General features: G+C 50.8%; 1 protein-coding gene across 4 annotated transcripts in view; it reads left to right on the top strand.

Moving 5' to 3' along the window:
- The window catches only part of WHRN (whirlin), an 84278-nt gene that overhangs the window by 14909 nt on the left and 48531 nt on the right, over positions 1–20838 (top strand). For all 4 annotated transcript variants that reach the window (XM_047768245.1, XM_047768244.1, XM_047768243.1 and 1 more), the window contains exons 2-3: positions 9808–10026; positions 15354–15479. In XM_047768245.1, coding sequence (XP_047624201.1) covers positions 9808–10026; positions 15354–15479 — 345 coding nt within the window. The remainder of the gene's footprint in view (positions 1–9807; positions 10027–15353; positions 15480–20838) is intronic.

Below are 20838 nucleotides of genomic sequence, written 5' to 3'. Positions count from 1 at the left end.
CGTGGTGTTTCCTGGTCCTTGTGTTGAGCTGTGTTTCTGGGAGGGGGTCTTGGATGGGCTCACACAGCTGATCTGTGGTCCAGCTGATTTTCCCTGGGAGGCAGCCTCTCAAGGAGTTGAGGCGGCCACGAAGAGCCAGAGCAGATGGGCCACGTCGTGGCATGGCTTTGCCCAGATCCCGGCCCCCTGTTGGGCAGACAGATGTCAGGTACACCACAGTGAAGCCACCCTTCTGGGAGATACAGTGAATTTTTAACGCACTACTGCCTGCTGCTCATTTTTGGATTCTTGTTTACGGGGATGTTTGCAAATGACACGCATCCTGAGACCAGAGGCAGCAGCAGCAAAGCACTTCTGGTAGGTGGAGGGAGAGAGGTAGGATGCGAAAGCAGAGTTTTGCCCAGGTGTCTATGAAAAATATCTCTGCTTACAGCTCCATATAGGAGATGGCTGATCCTTAAGATGTACTTTAGCATTCATTCAGCAACTTGGCAGTTGTTTTATTGAGTACCTCCTGTGTGATTGGTGTGATTTCACATCCTCTTTAGACTTTAATATATTTGTAATTAGTATTACATCTTACTTCAAAACTAACAGAGTGACTTAGAAAGCATATCATGCAAGAGGCAGAGAGATCAGAAACCATATTGCAAAGTGTAGAGTGTGTGTGTGCGTGTTTGTATCTGTGCTCACACATACACGCAGGCTTGTGCGAGGAATGGTATTTCACATTTAAATGGAATTGTGAGCTTCCTAGCAACCAAGGCAACAAGAGAAATTAATGCTCTTTTAGATTCTATAGATAACTCATTGGTACTTCAGGAGAGGTAAAATTCCTCACTGGCAGTCAGTTTCAAGAGGAAGGAGGTCAGTTTCAGGCGGAAAGCAATTTCATTTGCATTTTTCCATTGTTTCCTATTTTATGTGGAATCACCCACAATCTCCTATCTTTCATATTTATGGATACATCTGTGACCACCCAAAAAAATTTCCTGCCTTCTCTGTCTATTGAGAAAGATGCAGGATAAAATAATCACTTATATTAAGTATGGATGTACTTTTAGGGAGAGGGAGCAGCACATGCAAACAGCTTGGAACAATTGACACAATAAGAAAGGCAGGAGATGAGGCTGGCTGGGCAGCAGGGCCAGCTGTGCAGGCCTGAGATGCTCTGGAAAAGTTCAGGGCAGAGCAGGGACAGGGTCCACTTGTATTTTAAAAGGGTGTCCAGGCTGCCCTGCAGAGACCGATTTTGGAGGCTGGGAGAGGAGGCTGGAAAGCTGTCGCAGTTAGGGGTCCCTGTAACAGGTAATAAATAACACAGATAAAATGTGGTGTGAGGAAGGAGCTCTGAAGACAGAGTGCTAATTAGGGCTTTACTTTCTCATGACATTAAGATGTGCCACAGAGCAGAGATCCACACATCAATGTCTGTCCTTTCTCAAAACAGGGCTGAGTGGGGAGGGTCTTTTCAGTACATGTGGCTGCACCTGAGACCAGCTAAGGGTTCAAGAGTCCAGGGGCTCTCACTTATATTTTTTTTCCTTTTTTTCTTTTTAGGGACACACCCACAGCATAAGGAAGTGCCCAGGCTAGGGGTCGACGCCCTATGCCACAGTCACAGCAACACAGAATCTGAGTCATGTCTTCGACCTACACCACAGCTTGCAGAAATGCTGGATCCTTAATCCACTGAGCAAGGCCAGGGATCGAACCCATATCCTCATGGATACTAGTCAGGTTCTTAATCCCCTGAGCCACAATGGGAACTCCATGATTCCAGGGGCTTTCGCTTATTTACAGCCTGTAAGCCCATGTGCCCTTTGCAGACCCTCTCCTTGTCCATCTTGTGAGGCCAGTACGTGGGTTTGGCCTTGTGTAATCCAAACCTTCTTGAAGTCCTGGTGAGAGAGGCATGAGTTCGGAGAATCCAAGATTCAAATCCAAGCCCAAATTCAAATCCAAATCTTATCCTCTTTGGGACCTTGTATAAGATACTTCATCACCCAGAGGCTCTTCCTTCATATATGCAGTGGGAAGAATAGAACACATGGTCATCACTGTAATTTTGCTGTTATCAATAATATTTGCCACCATTTGCTGGGCATCTGCTATGTGCCATGTCCAGGGCAAGATGCTGTCCTCCTTTTGTCCACACAACAACTCCGCAAGCACGAGTTAGTCCCATTTGACAGGTGAAAAAGCTGAGGCCCAGATGACTTAAGGAACTTGCCTGAAGTCTCAAAGCTAGGGAGATCTCGAAACTCACCCGGGAATGGTTTTTTAGTGAGCATATCTTTTCCTGAAAAATACTTGGGGAGGTCCCTCCCCCTAAACTACCTTTTATTTTGCTGCTTTGCTATACTTTGGTCCCAGATGGAATTGGAAGACAGAGCCAAGATTTGCCTAAACCGGAAGATTTCTGGAGCCTGTGGAAGAAAGTATGAAGGAGGATGGATCCCTGCACCAGCGTTAGCTCTGCTTCCGGAAAAGATCATTGGAAAACCCTTATCCAATTGCATCCACAGCATCCTTCGAAGGGAGTGGAATTTAGGCTTTCTAGAGACCCATGTGGCACAGTGCTGCCCCGGCAGGTGGTTCTAGGAACTACACATAGAGGGAAAGGTTGCATGTGAAAAGACTGCCCACTGCCTCTTGGATTCCACTTTTCTCTGGTGAAGAGAATTAGATGCACATGTGCTCCAAGAGTCATGTAGAAGTAGATTATCACAGCATTGTTCGCGCGGGCAAAAACTGATAAGCAACACAAATGTCCAGTGATAGGGAAGTGAGAATTCAGTGGTGGCACATCTCTGTAGGGAATGTGATGTGGTGCAGAAAGGAATGAGCTTAATGTCATTGAACTGGTAAGAAAAGAGCCTCAAGATACATTTCTTAAAAAAAAAAAAAAGAAAAAAAAGATGGCGATAAAATGTTAAGTGTGAGTCAACCTGTGTAAACCTCAGACAACAATAGTTTTGTATGTGAACATCCATGTGTTGGTAAAATGCACAGAGCAAGCCGGGCAGGACAGACACCAGAATGTCGCAGTGGTTACCCTGGGTGGTGGGTTGAGACTTCTGCTCTGAGTTCTTTATAATGATAATGCCTAGCCCTTTTGTACCTCTTACCTAACTTCCAGGCACTAAACACTTTATGTATCTTAGCTAATTTAATCCTCACAACTGCCCAGTGAGATAATACTGCTATTATCCTATCTTATGCCCAGGAAACTGGGACACAGACTGGCTAAGTAACTTGCCCAAGGTTGTGGTTGGTGGGTGACCGCCGGGATGGGAATCCTTGCAGGCCTGATTCAGGGCTGCAGCTCTTAACCACTCCCTCTTCTGATTGATTCTCTCTCCAAATTCCGTGTGTGTTCGAGGTGTGTGAGCTCACGTAAGTGTAGAAAAGCGTGGAATGGTGACTTAGGGCTGCCTGAGCCCTGGGCTTGTGCACTGCTCTTTCTGTGGCCTCATTTGAAAAATTCCCGGGGGGCTGCCTGGTGTCTCAAAAGCCCAGAAAATATCTTGAACGAATGAGCAAATGAATGAAATGAATGAATGTAGGGGTGAGTGAAGAAGAAGAAGAAGCAGGGAGAGGGTACAAAGAAAACAGAACATGTAATGTGCCTCCAGGAGCTTGTCTTGTGGTCTTAGAGACAGAAGGTGAAAAGGGATGCAGAGCCTGTAGTATAGATGGCAACGGAAACTAAGACGTGTGCCGGGCACACTTGGCAAAGAGGGGTCAGTCGCTATCTAGGAAGGCTTCCTGGAAGTGGTGGAAAAGGGTCTGAGAGTCAAAGACGGGGCTGATAGGAGGAAGTGTGGATTAAAGGAAAGGAGGACAATTCTGAAGAGGAGGAAAGTGGGGAGGGAGAGGCTAGAGTTGTTCATGTATTTGTGTCCACGTAGGTGAGAGGCTTAGAGAATTTCTAGGGCTTCTGTTTGGGAGGAGCTGGCCGACGCAGGAAGGGAATTCACATGCATTTAGTACCTACTGTGTGCCAGGTACTATGAGGTAGTTTGCATTGTCTTGAGAATCCTTACAGCAGTTGCATTTTATTTAATTTAATTTATTTATTTATTTTTGGTCTTTATGCCTTTTCTAGGGCTGCTCCCACGGCATATGGAGATTCCCAGGCTGGGGGTCTAATCAGAGCTATAGCCGCTGGCCTACGCCAGAGCCTAGCAACACGGGATCCGAGCTGCGTCTTTGACCTACAGCATAGCTCATGGCAACGCCGGATCCTTAACCCACTGAGCAAGGCCAGGGATCCAACCCACAACCTCATCATTCCTAGTTGGATTCGTTAACCACTGAGCCACGACGGGAACTCCAGCAGTTGCATTTTAAATGCAGAACCAGGCGCAGAGAGGTTAGGTAATGTGCTCTGTGTCACACAGCAAGTCAGTGGCAGAGCCAGAATTGATGCCCAGTGAGTGCTAGGCAGGGTGGTGGGTGCGTGGGGGCGGGGAGGGGGTTCAAGTTGAGCAGGCCTGCATCATCTTTTCCTCTCTTCCCCATCACTGACCTGACTCTTAGACCATCTCCCCTTCCTGAGTTGGAGAGAGCTATTATCGAGAAGTGAAAACCTTGCCTTGAAATAAGCTGGATGACTCACCATTATGTGTCCTTCCTTGAGACTTTTCCGGAACATTTCTTTTGTACACGCCCCTCCAGACAATAGTCTGATGGTCTTGTGACCTTGTGCTTGCACTCTGCTGTGTGTTTTTGAACACGGGAGCATGTGTGCATCTGCTGTGTTAACACCCCCGCCCCAGTCCCCTCACACTGTGGCCGTCCCCAGTCTATTTCTCAGTCCTCTGCTGAGCAGGGCGTTATGTCATCTGGTCTGTGATCGGGGGGCGTCAGAGTCAGCTCTGAAGAGCTGAGTGAGGCAAACTTGCCCGCTGGGAGTATTAATTCGAGCAGGTTATTAAGTTTGAAGACATACACATATAATTTACATTTCCACAATCAGAGCACACAGCCTGAGCAGTCAGCTGGTGATGGGCAGTATCGTAGCCGAGCCATCTGCTGGGTCAGATCGGGATTTCTCTGTGATCTGACCTGGTGGAAAGCTGGCAAGCCCCTCGGTCGGGTTTCACCAGTAAACATGTAATAACAAGCAAGGGAGCATAGGACTCCAATGACAGCTCTTGCTTGCAGTGGATTTTCTCTAGATCTCATGGTTTTTTGTTTTGTTTTGTTTTTAAATCTTAGCTCATTAAATTCTTAAGTATCAGGCACTGTGCTAATAGGGTTTGTCTACCTAAAGAGAGAATAGAAAAGAGATCTGTGTTTTATAGCAGAGAAACAGAAAAACAGAGAGGTTTGGTGACTCGTGTGAGGGGGCACAGCCTGTAAGCAGTTGATTGAGGAGACTGGCTGCTTCTGCAGGGTGCTGCAGGAGAAGTGTGGCGACAGTCACCAACAGGCACAGGCAGAGCGTGCAGGCTGCTTTAAGGAAGGTGTTAGATGTGTTTACCACCCACTACAAAGAGCAGTGACACACAGGCTGTTGTAGTCCCACTGGAGGGCGTACCCCAGCCCTCAGATCCCCTTGAAGGTCCCTCTGCTGCTGCTGATAGTGCCAAATTGGGATGTCCATCCTGCCACACTGAGATGCTCTATCTACCCTTCTAGCGTTTTCTTAAACCCTTTTGGTCCCTCCCAACCAATATGGGAATCTAAAAGCCCCAGGTTCAAGGCCCTGGTAGCAACTCCTTCTAAATACGACAATGAAGCCGAAGACAGTTAAGTTTAACTTGGAGCAGAACCTTAGCCATGAGTGGTTCCAACCTGCTCATTGCCAGGTGGCAAAACAGAGGCCCAGCAAAGGGAGGACATAGCCCCTGGGAACCCTGCAGGACCGGGGCACTATGGGGACATGCCTGGGTCTCTTTCTAGTGTGCCCTGCTGCGTGAGGCACTTGTTATGGAGGCCTGCCCGTGAGAGAAGCCACATGTTCTGTGAAATGAATGGCCTGAGCCTCGGGGATCAGGGTGGCAATTGTGGGTGAGTGTAGAAGGCAGGTGGAAGGGTAATCAGGGCGAGACAGCATCAGCCAGCTCTCTTTAGGAACTGACCCTCTTTGCAAATAAGCAAGCAATTGTTGGTAAAAAGAAAAGAAGAAGAAGAAGAGGAAAAAGAAGAAGAAGACAGGAAGGCAATAAGAAAATAGGAACTGGGAAGTTCACTTCATGGCTCAGTGGTTAATGAACCCGACTGGGATCCATGATGTTTTGGGTTCGATCCCTGGCCTTACTCAGTGGGTTAAGGATCCAGTGTTGCCATGAGCTGTGGTGTAGGTCGCAGACACAGCTTGGATCCCTCATTGCTGTGGCTATGGCTTTGGCCAGCAGCTGTAGCTCCGATTAGACCCCTAACCTGGGAACCTCCATATGCTGCGGGTGCAAAAAAGCAAAAAAAAAAAAAGAAGAAGAAAGAAAGTAGAAACTGAATTCCTAGACCATCCCCTCCTCCTCCTCCTCCTCCTTGCCTTCCCTACATTTCGCACATGCAGGCGCGTGCACACACACACATACACACACGCTTTAGTCAAAGAGCAACAAATGGAGCCCTCCCTTCCGCTGTGTTCCAATGGCCACAGCCCCAAGACCGTATTCTGAGAGCCAGCTTAGATGTGGACAGTGCTGTCTCAGGAACCTCATTTTTCTTCAGTTTTGCCAGGAAAATGAAGGTGACAGTGGCTGACGCTGTTCTTGCTCTCCAGAACCGAATGAAAGCCCATATTTACTCCCCAGAAGAGCCAGCATCAGGTTCTGGATGGCCATCAGATTTTCTGGTCTCACAGGCTTGTGATGGGGAGGCTGAGGGTGGGAGGGGCAAGGTCTTGCCCAGGGCGAGCCTCCGGTGTCGGGGCTGTACCCTCTCCATCCCTTCCCATCTCGGTTGCCGGTGTCCCCTGCTGCACCGCACTGGGGGCGGGCAGCGCGTGGGAGGCTGTGACCTCCCTGGCCTCTCTGGCGCCAGCTCTCCATGGTGTTCTCATCAAAGGCATTAACCTCCTCTCCGTTCTCAAGGTTGCTGCCTGCCTATTTATAGAGCTGACCAAGAGAATGCCACTATTGCCAGCGATTCAGCATACAAATCATGCGCTGTGCGCTGGTTTTCATTCTCTTAGACACCTTTTTTTTTTTTTAAACTCCTTGGACGGTGTTTCTCCACACCTGGCTTCTCTTCTCAGGGCGGGCACTCCCGGGAGGAGAGTGGAGTGGGCTGTGACACGTGCTGAGCCCCCACGGTGGGCAAGGGCTTGGCCCTCACGCATGCTCTGTCACTTAACCCATGCGACCTTGAGAAGTGGGCATTGTCCGAATCCCACACATGCCGTTTTGAGCAAGGAAGCCCTGGGACCCCCGTCTAACAAGTGACAGAAGCGACTTAAATCATTTTGCCCAAATCTGCAACGTCCATTCTTTCTGTCTGCCTTCGCCTGTCCCCAGTTCCAGCACAGCCTTCCGAATCAGATGAGGAGGTGGCGGCAGGGTGATGCCTGTGTGTGTTCCTTTTCCTTTGGAAGCCATGTGTGTGCTTCCTCACCCAGTCAGGACAACCAGGTTGTTCTGAGGACCTACTGTGCACCTGGGGACACCTTGTCTCTCTCCAGGCTGCAGGTGCCATGAGGACATGCCTACTTTGCTCTCTCCAGGACCAGCACACAGTAGGCTGGGTCAGCCCTTGTCAGATGAAGGGTGGGGTTCAGACTCACCCTCTGTCCGGGAGAGGGAGCAGAGAAGAGGCAGGCTGGTTGGAGTAGCCGCAGAGCCGTGAGCAGTGCCTTTAAGGAGGAGGGAGCACTGGGCAGGGAAGGGGGCTCCGGAAGATGCTCAGAGGCCACAGTGGCTTCTGATTGAGCCCTGACTTCAGGCAGATGCCCACTTGGTTTCCGGCTTCCTCCATTCAGCACCTCAAACTTCACGGAGATTTTATTCTCCCAACTCTCCTGTCCGGGGAGTCTCGGGGAATGCTGCAAGAACACTGTAAATCTTTCTCTGCTCATTTTCTCAGAAACTGTTTTTAAAAGCAGGATTTTGGAGAGCCGCCATCGTCTTGTTGTCCCTCCACCGAGGACTGGCATTTAGCTGTGGAATTGAGGGGCCCTCCTAGCTCCCCCTGCCTCCTCTGAGAGAGGTTCAGAGGTCAAAGGGTCTAGCCCTGTGACCAGCGGCCCTGCCCAGCCAGTTCCCCACTGTGTTTGAAAGCCCTACCTTGACGCCTTTTGTCTGGCAAGAGAGCTAGGGGGTCAGGAGAACCCAGTGCTTCGCAGATTCAGGCAAGCTTGGGGGAACTGGAGAGCTAAGCGCTGCCCTCCCCTTTGAGGTGTATTTCTGATACTGAATGCAGTCCACCTTTGTTCTGGAACATTCACAAAATATTGAGAAACAGGAAGCACAAAATAATAATCACCCACAATCCTGCCACTCAGAGAGAAGCACTGCTGGCATCTGGGCACATTACTTCTCAGTTTCACTTCTTTTCTTTTCCTGTGTGATTTTTTTTTCTCTTAACATAACTGAGATCACACTGCAAGACATGATTAATATCCTTTTGACCCCACTTAACATTAGAATATATCACACATCCATGGCATTACAAATGCTTTGGAGTGATTATGAAATGCGATTTTACGGAGCGTGAACGTTCCCATGTGTAGATACTATCATTGACTCAGAAGTCCCTGGTTTGGGGGTGTGTTTGGCTGTTAATCCCAGTGCTGAGCAACCAAATACAGGGCTTCACTTCAGCTCAGGTGCATCTTGGGAAGCATCATGGCCGCTCCCAGGGCACAGAGTTTGGGTAGGTTCACCTCTCCCTGGGGTTGTTCCATCCCCACACTGGAAAGCATCAAGTGGAGGTAGTAGCCACCCTCAAAATTAGTTGCTCTATGAAAGGAACCCTTGACTAGCTGTGTGGGCAGGTTATTTCCCACCCTTTCTTGAACTGAGTCATGGAGCCCCTCCCCCACAAGAATGGCTTCCATGAGGATTTCAGGAGATGAAGCCTCAGGTACAGAGCGGAATGTCTCATACCTACAGGCCCTTTCTAATCATTAAGCTACCATTATAATCAGTATTTTTGTCTTGGCTCTGTGGTCTAGTGTTTTATGGGGGTTGCCAAGAGCACCCCCACTTTCCAGGCTCATGGGTTCAGCATAGGGTTGTACTTGTGGCTGAGATTTGTTACAGCGACAGGATACCCAGCACAGTGCGCACCTGGCAGTGTCTCCAGGAAGCCAGGCACAGGCTTCCGGGTCTTGACACAGGGAGAGCTTGGTTCCTCCAGTACTGAGTTGTGACAACATGTGTGTGAAATGCCCATGAGAGACTCACCAGGGGTCTTTAATTGGGGGCTGGTCACGTAGGCACCGCTGCCTGTACCTGTGGGTACCCGTTCCAGACCCCCACGTGCTTTGCACCAATAGTCCAGGCAGGGTGAGCCCCCCTGCTCAGTTAAGGAATGCTGGAAACACTCAGAATCCAGGTTCCCGGAGGCCAGCCAGCAGGCCTTCGTAAGGATGCAGTTGTAGGCCTGCTCTGTTAACTCTTTTTCTGCACAGATTGTCTAAGAGGTCCTGTCTTTTATGTCTGGACCACTTCAGGATGGGAGGTGAGACAAATGTCCTCATTTCCAAGGACACACCTAGGAAAGGGAAGAGACTGAGGGGCTGGTCTCCTCCTCCATGTGTGGCCTCCTGAGAGGAAACAAGTTGTGGCTACGGGAGTGGGTCCCTCCCTGTCCTCTTTCCTGCTGACTGTGTATCTCTCTCTCTCTTTCTAGGCTCTCAAGGGCTCCAAGAAGCTGGTGCTGTCAGTGTACTCAGCGGGGCGCATCCCCGGGGGCTATGTCACCAACCACATCTACACCTGGGTGGACCCCCAGGGCCGCAGCATCTCCCCACCCTCGGGCCTGCCCCAGCCCCACGGCAGTGCCCTACGGCAGCACGAGGGTGACCAGAGGAGCACCCTACACCTCCTGCAGGGCGGGGATGAGAAAAAGGTGAGCTGCCTGGCTGTAGCCGGTACCTTCTTGGGAGGGGGAGTGGGGGTGGGGGAGGTGGCCATTGAGACCCCATTCTCCTTGCCAGACCCAGATCAGGGAAGCTTCTTAGAGCCTGGAAGAAGGGCCTTGGTTCTGTTGGGACTCTGGCCTTCATCCCTCTCTCTCTCAAGTCCCTGCCGAAGGGTTTTCTTTTCTTTTCTTTTTGTCCTATGCACTATATACCATGATTCGCACTAAGCTACTGCAATAAAAAAGGCCCAAATTCTGTGACTTAAATATGCTAGGTTATCTGCCCCTCACACAGCAGAGTAGAGGAGAGCATCTAGACAGGTGGAGCAGCTCTGCTCTCCATCCACCATCCTCTGGGATTCTGCCCCCTTATGGTTGAAGCCTAGTCCCCATCTAGCCCCTTGAAAAGTGGAAGAGAGAAAGCTCAGACGATTTACCCTAGAGATGATTTGACCTCTCAGTGGTCCAGACCCCGGTGCGTGGCCACACGCAGCGGCCAGGATTCCAGGCTCCCCAGGGAACCTTTTGCAGAGTGGGTCTTAGGTGGTAAGGAACAGAAGCCAGAAACTGGTCCTGCTCACCTTCCACAGTCAGCATTTACTGGAAGGGTGTGGGCAGCCCCAGAATTGAAGCTGAGGAACTCGGCATGCAGCCTCCAGGGAGAAAGGGATCCCCACATTTCCCATTCTCGGCATCCTTCCTCTCAAGATTCATATTCCAGGGAGGGAGCGCCTAACTGGCTGATAGGGAGGTGCCCTTTGATTGACAGAAACGCCAAGACTGTGGCTGGTGGGGGAGGGGTTGTAGCCCAAAGCACCAAGGGGGATTGTAACCTGAGGAAGAAGAGGGGGGCCAGAGACATTAATAGCTTCCCCCATAGAGGCTTCCCCCTCCCCCAGGACTGTGACGGTTTCTTTAGAACACTTAGAGAGAACTGAGAGATGGTTCCCCGGATGTTATAAGGTTCACTCTGGGTGCTGTTTGCATTGCGCCCTGTGGTTGCTCCTAGGACCAAGAACGTAATTCCTGCAAACAGCTCTCTGGTGTTTTAAGACCTGACACAGCTTAGGGCTCTGAGCCAAGCGCCATCCCTCTGGAGACTTTCTCAGCTCTCCTTTCCTGTCGATAAGACCATAACATTTATTTAATGTGTTTTGTGTTCTTTGCTCAAATGTCAATATGCAGGAAGCGGCAGAGATGGCAGTAGCGTCTGTGCCAGGCGAGAGGCGGCAGGATAGCTAGTTAGTTTCCACCATCAGAGCCTGCCTGGGCATCCTCAGCACAGCCAGGGCTGAGAGGTCACCCCCTCCCCGCCAGACGATGGTGCTCTCCCGCCATCGTGAGCAAGCAGCCCAAGCTGTGGCATCGAGTAGTCATTTTCAAGGATTGGGCAGAGAACTTGCTTTATCTGTTTCTCAAGCCCTTCCCTGTGGAGGTAATTATGATCAGGGAAAGCTCACCATGTGCTGGCTCTGGGCTGGCAGCATCCTACTGAATCCCCGGAGCTGTCCTGTGGGGTAGGGGTCCTTACGTACATTGGCAGACGTGAGATCCGAGACTCAGGGCGCTGTGGCAACCAGGACCCACTGAGTGAGTCGGCCCGTACTTAGTGAGCACCTGTGGTGTGCCTGACACTGTTATGGGAGGTGAGGATAGAGAAGCAGACAAGAGACATGATGCCCTGCTCTGGGGAAGCTTCCAGTGAGTTTGGGAGTCGTAGGATGAATGAGACAATAATCCAGAAGTGAGCATAAGTGAACAAGATAATTAAGGTGGTGAAGATGGATGGAAGGAAATAGAAAGAAGGATGAAAGGGGAGTTCCTGCCCGTCGTGGCGCAGTGGTTAATGAATCCAACTAGGAACCATGAGGTTGCGGGTTCGATTCCTGGCCTTGCTCAGTGGGTTGGGGATCCGGCGTTGCCGTGAGCTGTGGTGTGGGTTGCAGACGTGGCTTGGATCCCGTGTCACTGTGGCTCTGGTGTAGGCGGGCGGCTACAGCTCCGACCCCTAGCCTGGGAACCTCTATATGCCGGGGGATCGGCCCTAGAAAGACAAAAAGAAAAAAAAGAAAGAAGGATAGAAGGTGATGGACAGGGAAGCACTGCTTCAGATGAGGTGGGAAGGGAGGGCCTCTCGGAGGAGGTGGCTTATGAGCTGAAACCAAGAGAGGAAGCTGGTGCTTGCATGTACCACTCTGGGCGCTGAAAACGCCAGGCAGCAAGGACAGCACATGCAAAGGCCCTGAGAATCATGCTCAGGAGAGGACCTGGGTACCTCAGGTGGCAGAAGATACCCTGGACTGTCCCAGGGAGGCCGTCACAGATTTTACAGCTCCGATTTCTATGCCGCCCCATCCCTCCGCCGCCTGGTTCAGTGTGGAGCCCCCATTTTCCCGGAAAATGTCTTTGGACCCTTCCTCTGTCTCTCTGGGCCGCTTGTGTTCTCTCCAGCAGTCTAGTCTCATCTCTGTTCACACAGTCTGGACTTTCCGTGCCAAACTTCAGAAATTCTAACTTCCATCCCGGTGGGGACACACCTTCTAGGGAAATGAGTTCTCGGGGCATTTGTGATGTAAAAATCACATGGAGCCACGTTACCCTTGAGAACCCCCTGAACGGTCCGCTGGAGCTGGTTCTGGTTCGGCAGCCCTTGCTTGTCATGTTCTTTTTCACACTGAAGTGTGAGAACCATCCTGTGAGGCGGGAGGAAGAAACAGATGGGAAGAATGTATGTAGCTTCTCTGGGAATCAGGCCTGTCTGATGTCAGTGACGTCCAGTCACTGTCATGTGCTCAGAGATGCAGAGTTGTTCATTGTTCCGGCTTCCCATTCTGTGCTAACTGCTCCTCCCACCTCTGTCATCCAGGGGTAGTCTCTATATGTGGGGGTTAGATGGGAGAGTGTGAATGTGGCAGGGAGAGTAAGAAGACACTGGAGCCAGGATTCAAATCCTGGATCTACCACTTGCCCGCTGTGTGACCTTGGATAAGTTATATAACCTCTCTGAGCCTCGATCTCCTCTTCTATAAGATGGAGGCAATGATAGGGCCTACTCTACCCACCACAGTGTAAGGCTCTTGGTTCTATGCGCTGGTACACCCATAGTGCCTGGATCAGCGCCCGGCACAGCGTAAGTGCTCAGTAAGTATTTATTACATGATAACTGAATTTAAGTGCAGGATTCAAACATTCCCTACTGCCCCCCCCTCCCCACCCGGGTCACTGGCCCACGAGCAAGTGGGCAGGTCCTTTCGGTTTCTCGGTCCCACGGCCCCACTCCAGGCTGAGCAGTCAGACCCTCTGCAGCAGCGGCTGCTCCCCCAAGCTCATCTTTAGCAGCCGCAGAGACCAGGTGGGACCTGCCCTTTGGCTCAGGCTGGGACCCAGTTTGGTATGAAAGGTGAGGAGGATTTGGGACTGGATCTGAAGTCTGGTGCATAAGAAAAACTGACCATTCTCCTCCTGTGTTTCTGCTTTATAGCCACACTCACAATGCTTCTGACACCAGACATGTGGAGATTTTTCCTACTAAGCAGTTCTCTGTGACACCAGCTAGGTGTCCTACGATTTAACTCAATTCGGACATACCTAGAGATAGTGTCCAATCCCACAGATCAAAGAACAGCCTCCATGCTGCCTCTACTTCAGATGCCCCTTGTAAGTCCAGGTTGTCACCTGTGCTTGCGACCAGTCAGCTCTAACTCAGAGGTTCCCACAAGCCCATCTCAGCTTCAATTCATTTGCTGAAGCAACTCCCAGAACTCAGGAAAACAGTTTACTTACTGTTTACCAGTTTATTATATGGATATGATAAAGGATACAGGTGAACATCCAGATGGAAGAGATGCATAGGGTGGGGCGTGTGGGAGGGGGCGCGGAGCTTGTCTGCCCCCTCCCCATGTTTCCACCTATTCACCCACCCAGCAGCTCTCAGAACCCCATGCTTCCTCACATAGGCATGATTGGTTTCCAGCCCCTCTTGCTGCTCTGGAGACTGGGGGTGGGGCTGAAAATTCCAAGCATTTCATTATGGCTTGATCTTTCTGCTGACCAGCCACCTTCCAGGAGGCCACTCAAAGTCACCCCATTAGAACAAAAGATGCTCCTAATGGACTTATCACTGAGGGATTTACAGAGGTTTCTGGAGTTCGGTGCTGGAAATGGGGGCAAAGACAAAATATATGTTTCTTTTTTTTTCCTTGTCTTTTTGCCATTTCTTGGGCCGCTCCCGCGGCATATGGAGGTTCCCAGGCTGGGGGTTGAATATCGGAGCTGTAGCCGCCGGCCTACGCCAGAGCCACAGTAACGCAGGATCCGAGCCGCGTCTGTGACCTACACCACAGCTCAGGGCAACGCCGGATCCTTAAACCACTGAGCAAGGCCAGAGATCGAACCCACAACCTCATAGTTCCTAGTTGGATTTGTTAACCACTGTGCCACAATGGGAACTCCAAAAATGTATGTTTCTTAGTATAAATCACAGTCTCAGATCTGGAGTCAGAACTCCATGACTTGTGACCTTACGTGAATCACTTCAGCTTCCCCAGCCATGACCCTGGGCATGGTCACGGCAGCCACATGGGGCCATTTCAAGAATCAGTAAATCATGTGCACAGAGAATAGTGCCTGGTTTGCTGGCCTCTCTGCCCCTCAGGACCCTGAGGCCCCCGGGGGTGGGCCTTTGTCAGGACAGCTCCAGGTCCTGACCTGACACTGGGTGTGCACCTAGTGGGTGCACCCTATGTTTGTGGAATGAAGGGCTGCTGAAGCAACACTGCTGTGGCCCCTCAGGATGGATGGCAGGGCAGGAGACCCCCAGGGAAGACAGGAGACCCTGGGGTGGCAGGTGGTGGGGCCCTGAGCCCCTGGACTCAGCGTGGATCCTCAGGAGGGAGGATGGAAGACGAGGGAGCTGGGGGGAGACCGCGCGGCCTGACAGGCCCCCTGATTGAAGCATGGAAAGTCAAGGGCGGCCGGTGGAGGCCGAGAAAGCCCATGGTCCCTGTGGTGTGAAGAACACGTGAAAACCTGGAGTGTCTAGGGTGTTAGCATCGAGAGGTCCCTAGAGGCCATCTCCTCAGCGCATTCCTTTTACTGCCCTTGTCCCTGTGACCCAGGAAGGGAGGCCTTGCCCAGGTCGGTCAGCTAGTCAGAGGCAGAGCTGGGACCAAAACAGGAATGTTCTAGGGGATCTTGCAAGCCCGAATTGGTGTGCCCTGCAGGGTGCAGGAGAGGGCCCTGCAGCCTGCTGCCCCATGGAGTTCATGGTGTCCCCCAGGCCCTCCCTCGAGCGCTGTCTCCTCTCCCTCCCGCAGGTGAACCTGTTGCTGGGGGACGGCCGGTCCCTGGGCCTCACCATCCGAGGGGGAGCTGAGTATGGCCTGGGCATTTATGTCACTGGCGTGGACCCGGGCTCGGAAGCAGAAAGCAGCGGGCTCAAGGTGAGGGGCCCCTGGCTCTGGGAGGCGGGGATGGGGCGCAGGGCTGCATCCTGCGGGGGAGGGAGGGAGAGACCTGAGTGTGGAGCTCTGGGCAGCTGATTTCAACAGGACATCCAGCAGAGCAGTGGGCACCCACCCTCAGGACCGGCCCCAGATTCTGCTTCAGAGCTCCGAGTGAGCAGCAGGAGCCGTCCTTCCCAACTCCTGCATCCCAAGTTGTCCTAGCAGGAGGGCAGGCCAGCCTCCCACGTGCTGCTGGGCAGCAGGCCAGCCTGAGCCTTTCATGGCTGCTGTTTTGCAGACACTGCTGATGGCCTGCCACCGCCCTGACTTCAGGGTTTATAGTGGTCCCTGGAGAGGGAAGAGGAGAGAAAGCTGTGGGCTGGGGTGGGGTTGCATTGGGCAGCCTCAGGGCTGACATTTCATCCAGGGCAACTGGCAGTTAGCTCTCATTTTAAAGAGGGTTAACCGTGTGCCTGGCATTGGTGATTGACTTCACACACACCGTCTCGTTGAACCTCATTGCTACTCTGTCCAGTAGGCTGTTGTTATTACTTGCATTTTCCAGTTGGGGAAACTGAAGCATGGAGAGGTTAAACACATTTGTCCAAGGTCATGCAGCTTGGATTGCAGAGCAAGATTTGAGCCCAACAGTCTTAATTGCCCAGCCCATGGTCTTAACTGCTAGCTACACTGTATCCCCTGCTGGGGAGAGCCAGGAACTGGCTCTGAGCTTTGAGGGAGGTGACAGTGAGTGAAGCAGACTGCCCACAAGGACACAAACCACCTAGATAAACGGTGTTTTGGATTAAAAACCCGATGGCAGGGATGCCACGGCAGCGGTGACCCTGGGTACAGGTGGCATTTGAGCCAGGTCCTGTGGGACAAGAGAGGTTGATGGGTAAAGGGTTGGGCTGCAGGGCTGTCTGCCTGAAGGAGCCATGTGGCTTGACTGTGTGTGACTAGGTGGGCAGCAAGCCACACGTGAGGCTGGGGGAAGAAGGCGGGAGATGAGATTGTCCTCCTAACCAAGTGCCTTGAGTGCCTCACCGACGGAGAGGAAGCTATTCTCCATGCGGACAAGGAGGGTCACCGCAGGTCAGAGTGGCAGCAGGAGATTCCATGCTCCGCCGTGCCTGCCCCCCCCACCTCTAGCCACATCATGAGGGTAACCCCCCCGCCCCAGCCACATCACGAGGGTAAAGCTGGAACGGCAGAGAACCTGGGATGCGGCTGGTGGCGAGGGCGGGGCGGTGGGGGGGCATCTTAGGAAACGCGACTCTGGGCCTGGAGTCCGAATGATTGGATCCAGATCCCAGCTTTGCTGCTTTAGCTTTAGTGGCTGTGTGACCTCGGAGAGTTCCTCTGCCTCTCGAGCTTCCCTGCCTTTTCCCAGATCATAGTAACATGTGGCATCTCTTTCTCAGGAAGACTGAAAAGATAAAATGAGGGACAAACTGACAGTGACATTAACAATAAAGGGTAAAGGGATTGAGTGTCTATGTTATGGACTGAATGTGTTCCTTCCAAATTCACCCGTTGAAACCCTAACCCCCAACCTGATGGTTTAAGGACGTGGAGCCTTGGGGGATGAATAGGTCACGAAGGTCGAGTCTCATGAATAGGATTCATGTTCTTAGAAAAAGGACCCCAGGGAGTTCCTGTCGTGGCGCAGTGGTTAACGAATCCGACTAGGAACCATGAAGTTGTGGGTTCGATCCCTGGCCTTGCTCAGTGGGTTAAAGGATCTGGTTTTGCTGTGAGCTGTGGTGTAGGTTGCAGACGCGGCTCGGATCCTGTGTTGTTACGGCTCTGGTGTAGGGCAGCAGCTACAGCTCTGATTAGACCCCTGGCCTGGGAACCTCCATGTACCGCAGGTGCAGCCCTCCAAAAGGCAAAAAGACAAAATAAATAAATAAATAAATAATATTAATAATAAAATTGGTTAAAATTTGTTGCCTACCAAACATGTGTTTAAAAGACACAAAGATATGGGTAAAATAAAATGGTTAAAAAAAAAAAAAAAGAAGAGAAAAAGGACCCTGGAGAGCTCCCTAGTTCTCTTTCCCCTTTGGGAGGATACAATGAGAAGCTGGCAGTCTGCACCCCAGAAGAGGGTGCTCACCAGAACCCTGCCACACTAGTACCCCTACCTGAGACCCCCAGCCTCCAGAACTACAAGGTATAAACGTCTGCTGTTTATGAGCTCCCGGTCTGTGGTGCTTCGTTATTCAGTCCAGACAGACGGAAGCAATCTGCTCCTTTCCCAAGCACTTTATGGCATAAAAATGACCTAAACCCCACAACACTCTTGGGAAAGCCGTTCTTCTGTCACCAGTTTTACAGGCACAGTATCTGAGGCTCAGAGAGATGCATGGCTAGTAAGGGGCAAAGCCAGGATTCCCATCCAGGAATCGGGATTCTGGCTTTAGACCTATGCTTATAACCAGGCCAGCTGGGCAGGTAGATGCCCCACAAGTGTGGATTGGGTCTAGGTGATTCTGAGATTCCCTGGGTCTCCAGCTTGCTCTGCTCTCAGCAGGTAAAAATGATACCTCACTGGGACTCCTAAAGCAAACAGTCTCATGGAATTCTATATGCAGATAAATTTGTTGTTTTGTATTTTATTTTATTTATTTTGTTTTTTAGGGCCACACCTGTGGCATATGGAAGTTTCCAGGTTAGGGGTCAAATTAGAGCTACAGCTGCCAGCCACAGCCACAGCAATGCAGAATCTGAGCCACGTCTATGACCTACACCACAGCTCATGGCAATGCTGGATTCTTAACCCACTGAGCGTGGCCAGGAATTGAAGTCGCATCCTCGTGGATATGAGTTGGGTTCGTAACCCAGTAAACCACAGCATGCTTTGTATTTTGGATTTACTGAAAAGTTGCAAAGAGATTACCCATTTATCTTTCACTCAGCTTCCTTTAATGTTAACATTTTATATAACGTAGTGCATTTGTCAAGACTAAGAAAGTAACATTGGTAGGATACTGTTTTAAACAAACTACAGACTTTGTTCAGAGTTCATCAGTTTTCCCCCTCATGCTCCTTTTCTGTTCTAGGATACAGTCCAGTTCAGCCTAGCACATTGTGTTAAACTTGTATGCAGTTTTAATCCCATTTATTTTCCCCCAAATTTCAAAAAAGATCGAAGTCATTTTCTGAATACAGAGTAAGATTTTTTAAAAAAACGAATAAGTAAGGAGCCAGGGGGGAAGAAAACTGGAGGCAGAGGAAAAAGACAGAGCCAAGGTGAGAGTCTGTCCCAGGGTAGTCATTGTGTGGGGTCTGCAAATGCAGCTACAGGGAGCACACAGATTTGGCTCTGAGCTTCCTGGCAGCCAACACAAAGAGGAAAGTGGGTCAGTGACATTTATAAGATAAAAACAGACCAGCTGTGCTGGAGAAGCCTTGTTATTCCTCTTTCTGAGACCTGAGAGAAGTTTTCCTCTGGCCCCTCTTAGAGAGGATGTTGTGCGACATGTCTTCAGTGACTGGAAATGTACGAACAGGTTCTATACTTTATTGGTTTTGAACACATTCTTATTGAATCCACGATAAGAGAAAGAGAGAGGGAGCATGTGAGAGAGATGACATGCTGCGTTCTGGCCAGAGAGGATTGAGCATCTCTCTCTCTCTGTCTCTCTCTTTCTCCCCCTCTGATTCCTGACAGGTGGTAGCTTTGTTCTCATGTTATCCATTTATTGAGTAGTTACTATGTCAGGTACTGTGCTAAGTGCTTCACACTGTCTTACTAATTTTTGCAAGAGTGTGTGAAAAAGGGAAGTCTTTATCCTCCTTTGACAGGTGGCAGATCCAGGAGCAATGGTAAGCAGCTGGCCCAAGGTAGGAAGTGCTAGACTTGAACTCACACCTGTGTGCTCCAAGTCTATATTCTTTTTTTTTTGTATGTGTGTGTGTCTTTTTGCCTTTTCTAGGGCTGCTCCCACGGCATATGGAGGTTCCCAGGCCAGGGGTCTAATTGGAGCTGTAGCCGCCAGCCAACGCCAGAGCCACAGCAACTCAGGATCCGAGCCACGTCTGCAACCTACACCACAGCTCACGGCAACGCTGGATCCTTAACCCACTGCGCAAGGCCAGGGATTGAACTCACAACCTCATGGTTCCTAGTTGGACTCGTTAACCACTGAGCCACGACGGGAGCTCCTCCAAGTCCATATTCTTAACCACTCTATTGTACCGCTTCTCAGTAATAATGTAGATGGTAATGTCTCCGGCTTACACTTGAAGAAATGGAGGCTTATGGAGAAAAAGGCCAAATTATTTCTAATGTCAGAGCTGGGCTTTGAACCCAGGGCTGACAGAGCCAGGGTTTGCCCCGTGTAGAGGGGAACAGAAGTCCTAGGACCCGCCCTGACCAGCCGTGTGAAGGTGGGTGTGTCCCCTCCAGCCCTGGGCTTCGCTCTCCCAGCTTGGACAGTGAGCCCCCGAACAGCTGGGCAGGCGGATCACACAGGGCATGTGATGCACCCAAGACCATGCAGCCGCCGATAGATGATGCTTGAGACCTTCAGTTATGAATACGGAAGGATGTCTGTGGTGTGTTGTTAGGTGGGAAACAGGCTGCCAAACTGGCTGTCTATCAGGATCGCATGCGTACTGTTTATGTATGCAAAACTATGCCCGGAGAAACATCTACCGTGACACCTGCTGGAATGTCAGCAGTGGCTATCCCGTGGTGGTAAAGCAATGGATGATTTTCGTTTTATTCTTTACATCCTTCCATGGTGTCTGAATGGAGCAAATACTACTTTTATAATCATGGAAACAGCAGCAATAAAGCGATTTCCATTTTGAAACAAGGCAGAGGGAGAATATTCCATAGAAGTTTTTCCGTTACTTTAGTCTGCTTCTCAGCGGCAGACAATCAGAGGCTTTATTTGCTCGTAAAATGCCTGCCTTCAGAAGTGTCCTTTGCATCTTCGGATCCCACTGCAGTAAAGCATTTTATATTCCCTGCCACTATTTTACTTTCCCCTCCAAGGTCCCTTCATAGGCTAACACCTGCCTACATTCACTGAGGCGTCCAGGACTGATTAATTCTGTTTATCGCCAGTGCACTTTCCGTGGAATTAGGCATATTGAAATGGAATAAAGGGGCTTGGTTGTGTGGGCGGTGGAGCCAAGAACAGGTTTTGTTTGTAAATAGGGCTCCTTGGAGCTGCACCGAGCTTCCCTGGGGTCACAGTGCTCCTCGTGCCTGGCTTCCAGCTGCCCCCTTAGATCCTGAGGGTCCCTGTGAGTCCAGCCAACACTGCTGGGAGGAGAAGCTCCTCAGAGGAGGTCAGGCGCTTCCCAGCATTTACCCTGCAGGCAGCTGCGTGGAACT

This window comes from Phacochoerus africanus, chromosome 2 (assembly GCF_016906955.1).
Source record: "Phacochoerus africanus isolate WHEZ1 chromosome 2, ROS_Pafr_v1, whole genome shotgun sequence".
Classification (NCBI taxonomy): Eukaryota; Metazoa; Chordata; class Mammalia; order Artiodactyla; family Suidae; genus Phacochoerus; species Phacochoerus africanus.
Note: the sequence above shows the minus strand (reverse complement) of the source record. Positions and strands in the feature narration are given on the sequence as shown.